The 7,052-nt window shown below is 48.6% G+C and overlaps 1 protein-coding gene across 2 annotated transcripts in view; it reads right to left on the bottom strand.

Moving 5' to 3' along the window:
• LOC120856104 (NADH-cytochrome b5 reductase-like) overlaps positions 1–7,022 on the bottom strand; it is a 25,496-nt gene extending 18,474 nt beyond the window's left edge. The window contains exons 1-3 of one of the 2 annotated variants that reach the window (XM_040231076.1): positions 6,904–7,022; positions 1,494–1,869; positions 426–574 (exon numbers count right to left, since the gene is read on the bottom strand). In XM_040231076.1, the coding sequence (XP_040087010.1) occupies positions 426–574; positions 1,494–1,688 (344 nt within the window). In that variant the 5' untranslated portion in view covers positions 1,689–1,869; positions 6,904–7,022. Of the gene's footprint in view, positions 1–425; positions 575–1,326; positions 2,376–6,903 lie in introns of those variants that run through there. The other variant, XM_040231077.1, reaches the window with a different exon arrangement.
• Between the last annotated feature and the right edge of the window lie 30 nt (positions 7,023–7,052).

Below are 7,052 nucleotides of genomic sequence, written 5' to 3'. Positions count from 1 at the left end.
CCACCACCTGAGCGTACCGTAGGATGAGGTCCTCCCACCACCTGAGCATACCATAGGATGAGGTCCTCCCACTACCTGAGTGTACCATAGGATGGGGTCCTCCCACCACCTGAGTGTACCATAGGATGGGGTCCTCTCACTACCTGAGTGTACCGTAGGATGAGGTGCTCCCACCACCTGAGTGTACCATAGGATGAGGTCCTCCCACCACCTGAGCGTACCATAGGATGAGGTCCTCCCACCACCTGAGCGTACCATAGGATGAGGTCCTCTCACCACCTGAGTGTACCATAGGATGAGGTGTTCCCACTACCTGAGTGTACCATAGAATGAGGTGCTCCCACCACCTGAGTGTACCATAGGATGAGGTGTTCCCACTACCTGAGTGTACCATAGGATGAGGTGCTCCCACTACCTGAGCATACCGTAGAATGAGGTGCTGGCCAGGCTGCAGGCCGAGCTGGCTGTTCCCAGGTAGTGCAAACCGGACAAGGTAGGTGTCCTTGGTGAGCCTGTCCACAGCACTGATGAGGAAGGCCAGGAAGGTCTCTGGGCTCAGCTTGGAAGGGCAGCCCTGCAACAGGAAAAGATTCACCAGCTAGAATCTGGGACTCAAGAGACAGACAAGCCTCCATGAGCATCCTCCCTACAAGGAGAGGCTATTGTGGTTGACAAGCTTTCCGTATAATCGTGCAGTCCCACCTCCCTTCCCTTTCAGGCTCTAAGAACACCAGAGCACTTTACATCAAGGTCACCCTGCTCTGAAGCCTGGCACGGTTCCTCTCAGCCCCAGGATAAAGCACAAGGTCCTTAGTTGGACACTCTAGTGCCTGTGGATGGGTCCTGAGTCTCATTTTATCTCCCAAGCATCCAGTGTCAGACCTTTCTCTGTTCCCCACAAGAACACCTTGTGGATTCCAACCTGTAAGTCTTTATTTGCTCAAGCTGTGTCCTCCATCCAGAACACTCATTTCCAATGTATGGAAAACCCACCTATCCTTGAAACCTGCTAAAATTCAGTATGCAGATTTAGAAACTGATAGGACCTTAAAGATGACCTAATCCAATACTCTTATTTTACATGTGGGGAAACTGAGGCCCAAGTGGTAGTGACTTATTTGTACAAAGTCACCACCATGAGCAGGGGTTCAAATTCATGTCTTCTAAGTCTCAGCCCATTGCCCTTAATATTCCACCCACCCCCAAACCTCTTCCAGGAAGTCTTCTCTGACTGCCCCAACTCACAGATCCCGTTCCCCTGAAAATGCTCCCACCCAATTCACTCCTGGGACCTTCCCTCACTATACCCCCTACCCCCCTACTCACCAACTCAAGGCCAGGCTTTGAACCTGGGTCAGTCTGCTTCATTAGGCCCACTCTTTACTCTCTGCTGCAGAGTCAGAGGAAGCTCCCTTGAGCAGGTACACCATACAGGGCTGAGGTCAGGAAGATGCTGACACCTGGCCTCCTGTCTGAGGAGCACCCCTCCTTACCTGTGTCTCTTCCTTACTCAGCAGCCTCCTGTCCTTGCTGGCTCGGGCAGCCTCCCACCTTGCCAGGTCTCGCTGGTAGACATCGAACACACAGGGCGAGCAGCCACTGCCACAGCACTGTGAGGGCAGAGGCTCTACCGGTCGAAGCTGCAGCCAGGCTTCCTCCTCGTCACCTTCCTCCCCCTGGTCCATCATCAGTGGGGCTTGATCAGATACTCTTCCCAGAGCAGGCCCAGGCCCTGCTGCCTTGCCAGCCTGGAGGAGGGAACACGTGTGCTTACACTCTGGGCATCTCTATTCCACTGGTTCTCCCTGAGGCCGGCAGGTGCCAAGCTCCGTGTGAACACCAGGATGAATCAGTCCTGGGGTCTGCTGTCTCAGGGGAAGGAGGCAGACAGGCACAATAATCCCAACAGGCAACCACGGTTTCTTGACCTCTTCCCATGCTCTGAGTGCTGGATCAAGATTACAAAGAAAATCTCACAACATTGTTCATCAGCTATACTCTTAATATAAAAGCAATATAAATAGAAAAAAAGATTACATAGAAAATTTCACTGAACTTTTAAAATATTTTAAATGATGAAGTAAAACAACTATGTACAATGTAATAATTGTTATAAAAGAGCCATTTTGTAACCACTACTCACTCAAGTAAAAAGAACCTTGCTGGCATCCCAGAAGTCGCACATTTGTGTCCTTTCTGATCACACCTCCACCCGCCATAACCACTATCGGTTCCCTTGCTTTGCTATACTTGTGCCTCCTTTGTTTGCAATTCTATCCACAATTTATCAGATTTGCTTAGTTTTTACCTTTATATGAACAGCTTCCCAGGTGCCTCAGTGGTAAAGAATCTGCCTGCCAAGCAGGAGACTCAGGTTGAATCCCTGCATTGAGAAGAAAAAGAAATTCTTGCCTGGAAAATCCCAGGGACAGAGGAGCCTAGTGGGCTACAGTCCATGGGGTCACAAGAGTTGGTCACGACTTAGTGACTAAACAACAGTATCGTATGCAACATATCCTCTGTGCCTAGTTTCCTTCATGCAGTATTGTTGGCGAGTCATCTACCAAATTGCTGCATTTTATTTAATCTTTGCAACAGGGCCAGTCCTGGAGGTGCCATTTTATGGATGGGCAAACTGGAGTCTGAAGAGGTTTAATAACTTACCCAGGGTCACACGCGTGCATGCTGTCGCTTCAGTCATGTCCAACTCTTTGTGACCCTATGGACTGTAGCCTGCCAGGCTACTTTGTCCATGGGATTCTCCAGGCAAGAATACTGGAGTGGGTTGCCGTGCCCTCCTCCAGGGGATCATCCTGACCCAGGGATCGAACCTGCATCTCTTGCGCCCTCTGCATTGGCAGGCAGGTTCTTTACCACTAGCGCCACGTGGGAAGCCCTACCCAGGTCACAAAGTTCCATAAATGATGGCACTGGGACTTGAACTCTGCTCTGTCTGGTCTCAGAACATACTGTTCTTCAGTAACAGGAAAACAGGAGAAGGAGGTCACGATGGTCCAGGTGAGAGTTGATCTGGACCAGGACAGTTTCAGAGAAGATGAGCGGACAGGGGACAATGAGAGAAATCCTGAAGCAGGAATTAACAGAACACAGAGATCGACGGATGTGAGGTGAGCAGGTGATGGAGAGAGAGGGCTGAAGGGACATCCAAGTGTGTGGCTTGGATCTTTAGGTGGATAGTGGGTCCAAAAGGAGTTGAATTTTAGAGGAAAGAGGGAGGGAAATGGTAAGTTCAGTGACAGGTACACTGAATGCCTGTGGGGCATCCAAGGGCAAAATCGAGTTCCATCTGGAGTAAACAGGTCTAGGAACCTGCATCTAGAGATAGAGCTCTGGGTAATGGACAAGGAAGGGATGGGCTGGTAGAGAGTGGGCTGGAGCCTCTGCAAAGGCCTGCCAGGCTTCCTGCAGCACTCACAGCACTTGGTCCAGCCCTGCTCATGGTAGGTGCTCAATAAATGCTCTTCCGGTGAATGAATCTCCACCCCATGGCATTTCACACTGTTCAGAAATTACAGTTTACATGTCTTTCTCTTCTGAGATTGTGAACTGCTTGAGGGCAGAGACCTGCTTTTTACTCATTTTATGAAGCGGCACAGTGTATATTTTAAAATATGCATGTTATATGAAAGGAAGAAAGGAAGGAAAGGAACTTGGTTTCAGGGCCATTAGGTAAATAGTGAAAGACAGACCGGGGAGGAAAATTTAAATGGTTATGATTTATTTTGAGATGTTTCTGTGAGGGCAGTTTGGGATTTATCAAGGTTTTCTGTATTTTTATATGTGGAACGCTACAGTTCATATAGAAATAGAGCTGTCATCTCACTATTCATTTAAAATCCCACAGGCAAATCAAAGTAAAGGGGGAGGTCTTCTCCCCTTCTTGTCTGAGAACAGAACTTAGGGGAAATCTGATGTCACAGAACTTTACTTAAAATGCAATTACGACTAAAAGCTGCAATTTTTGCTATCCTCCCATTCATTCGACACTGGGCAGGGGCTGCTGAATGAGGTGCTGAGACAGAGATGGGTGACACTCTTCTATGTCTTGGAGGAGTTCCAGGCCTGGAGGAGTCAGACACTAAACAGATAATAACTGGGAAAAGAACAGAGGTCGCTTGTTGGGCCAATCTGTCCCAAGCACTTTGCACTGTCTCACTATGCTCCCAGCAGCATAGGTAAGGAGGCTATGCCTTCCTTATTTCATGGAAAACTGCAGCCAGGAAGCCAGAAGTGGCAAGGTTAGTGCATACGCCTGGTCTCGTTAGACTCCAGGATACTCCTTCTCCCTAGATTTCATGCCTCTGTAGGGCAGAGGAGGGTGTCTTCATCTCCAATTCCCAGTGGGCTGGGCTGGCACACCCACCTTGCCAAACTGCCATTGAATTTTATGGGCCCCCTGGAGCCTCCCAAGGGCAGTAGCTTCATGGGTGAATGCTAGAATCAAGGTGTGGGCCAAGTCTGTGGAAAAGGGAGGAGCAGACAGCTAAGCCTGTCAGAGGACATGGAAATCCCGTTTCTTGGTTGCCAATCACTTCCCAGGAGTCCTAACTTTTACGATCTTTCCCACTTTTTCCGCTTCCCACATCCATTTACATTAGAGTTTTCTATGGGCCCAAACGATGTGCTTCCAGTCTCCCCCAACACTATCCGTAAGCACACCTGCCACCAGCTCTGATCACACCTGTCCCCTACTTCACAACCTTCAACAGCCCCCCACTGCCTACTACATACAATCCAGCCTTCTTGCCTGGTGCCCAACATTCTTCCTGGTCAGAACTTGCCCAAATTCTCTTACCACTTACTATCATTGATTTTAGAAAGGCAGTTCCTGTGTGTGCCACAAATCTCTCTTGTAAAGGAAAGGTTTCTCTTTAGAGGAAAGAAAACCTTCTTCTGCTGCTGGTTCAATGATTTCAGGAAGGTTCCGCAGGCTAAGACAAGTGTGGTGTCTTATTCTTTCTGCATTCTGCCACCAAGCACAAGCCTGGCAGATGGAAGGTTCAGGTAAGGGGTGTGTGCTCAGTTTACAAACAAGATCTGGGAGCCAGGCGTAGCGCTCGGGGCTGGGATACAGCAGAGGTTAATAATACATGGGCTCTACCTTCACAGAGCTTCCAGACGAGAATGGTGCCACATCCGTTCAACTCATTCTTCTTACATGTTATGTACCAGGTTTGTATTAAAAGTGAATGAGCTCTGGTTTCCTCTATATGCTGATTTCTTACTCCCAAGAGGTTTGGGAGAAATAAAGTGAGCTAAGTTAACAGAAGGAGCTCTATTAACTGTAAACTGCTGTACAGTGTGAGAGTTATTTATCTATCTTTGCCTTAAATTTACTTTCTGGATTTTACTAATCCCACTTTCCCTGCTATTTTGGAAGTGAGTAGAGAAGTTGGCCATGTCAGTTATGAATTTTAAAGATCAGTTTCACATCTCCTTTCAGCCTCTACTTTTCGAGTCTAAGAAGCCAGCCCTTGACACATGTTGCTTCTGCCTGGATGACTCTCCACACCCTCAGACCCTGCTTCAAGGTCACCTCCTCTCAGAGACACCCTCTGTACCACCCCCTTCTCATTTTCTAGCACAGCTGGCTTGGACCAGTTTCCTTGAAGTCAATTTTTCCTCAGACTGTGGTGGGAAAGGGGATGGTCTCAGGATGATTTGAGCACATTAGAGTCATTGCGCCCTTTAGTTCTATTTTGCGGAATCAGGATATTCCACCTTTACTTTAGGGTTAGGGTTTACGTTCCTACGACAATCTAATGCCAGCTGCTGAACTGACAGCAGGCAGAGCTCAGGCAGTGATGCAAGCTGATGGGGAGTGACTATCCTGGGGGTTGTGGACCCCCGCTTTAACCGGTACCCTATTTGCTTATTCATTACATTAGTATGTATTGATTCATTAAATGTATATTTACTATGTGCTCAGCACTGATCTAGAGGCAGACTTCACAACAATGAAGAAACAAAAACTCTTGCATTCATGGAGCTCCTTGCAGTCATGGAGCTTATATTCCAGTTGGAATGTCATTAAGATCAAAATGAAAAATAGCTATGTTCAGTGGTAAATACTAAAGAGGAAAACAACTGGGGGAAAGGGATATAAGTGTGTGTGGCAATTGCTATTTGGTTTACTTGCTTTCTGTTTGTATCTCCCACTTAAACTGTAAGCTCTACATCGCACATTCGTTTTATTCACCAGTGTAAACCCGCTACTCAACAGTGCCTGACACACAGTAGGCATTTGATAAATACCTACTGAGCAAGGTGCAAGGTACCCCTCTGCCGCTCGGGCCCCGCTCCTAGGAGGCGAAAAGGGACATTCTGAGGAAAGAGGAGGAAATGAATTCATTTTGGGCGCTGGGGAGGAGGCTTGCAGTGTGCGAGGTCAGAGCGGCCCCAGCGTGGTGCAAAGGCCACGCTCAGGTTCCATGTCAGAAGTGGTGGAGAGGGAAGGAAACTTACGGGATACCCACCACGTTCTGTGCGCTGCGCAGCTGAACTAGTTTAGGCATTTCCATCCCTATTTTGAGGCTTCCAAGTTGGCAGAGTGGTAAAGAATCCCTCTGCCAATGCAGGAGACAGATCCCTCGGTCAGGAAGATCCCCAGGCGGAGGGAATGGCAACCCACTCCAGCATTCTTTCCTGGAAAATTACATGGACAGAGGAACCTGGCCAGCTACAGTCCATGGGGTCGCAAAGAGTTAGACTCGACTGAAGCACACAGACACATCCCTACTTTTACAGCGAGTGACTTTAAGGCTCAGAAGAAGTACTCTGCCCAAGCTCCAATTGCTCGTAAGAAATCAGGGCTGTCGTCAGTTCAGGTTTTAAGTCCTGAAGCTCTCCTAGTTCGTTACAGCTCTCAACACAACCACTCACCTACCCTCCTGCGCTTCCCCTCAGGTAAAGATCTTGCAGGTTTCACTCCCACCCGGGGGAGGTGGGCAGGGTTCCACCTGTGAAAACACGTGGACAGCCTGCGGGGTGGGGCAAGGCAAGAGTTACCTGGCGGTGACTGGTTAATGGAT

Source organism: Oryx dammah, unplaced genomic scaffold (assembly GCF_014754425.2).
Source record: "Oryx dammah isolate SB20612 unplaced genomic scaffold, SCBI_Odam_1.1 HiC_scaffold_28, whole genome shotgun sequence".
Lineage (NCBI taxonomy): Eukaryota > Metazoa > Chordata > Mammalia > Artiodactyla > Bovidae > Oryx > Oryx dammah.
The sequence above is the reverse complement of the archived record's forward strand: the minus strand, read 5'-3'. Positions and strand labels throughout refer to the sequence as shown.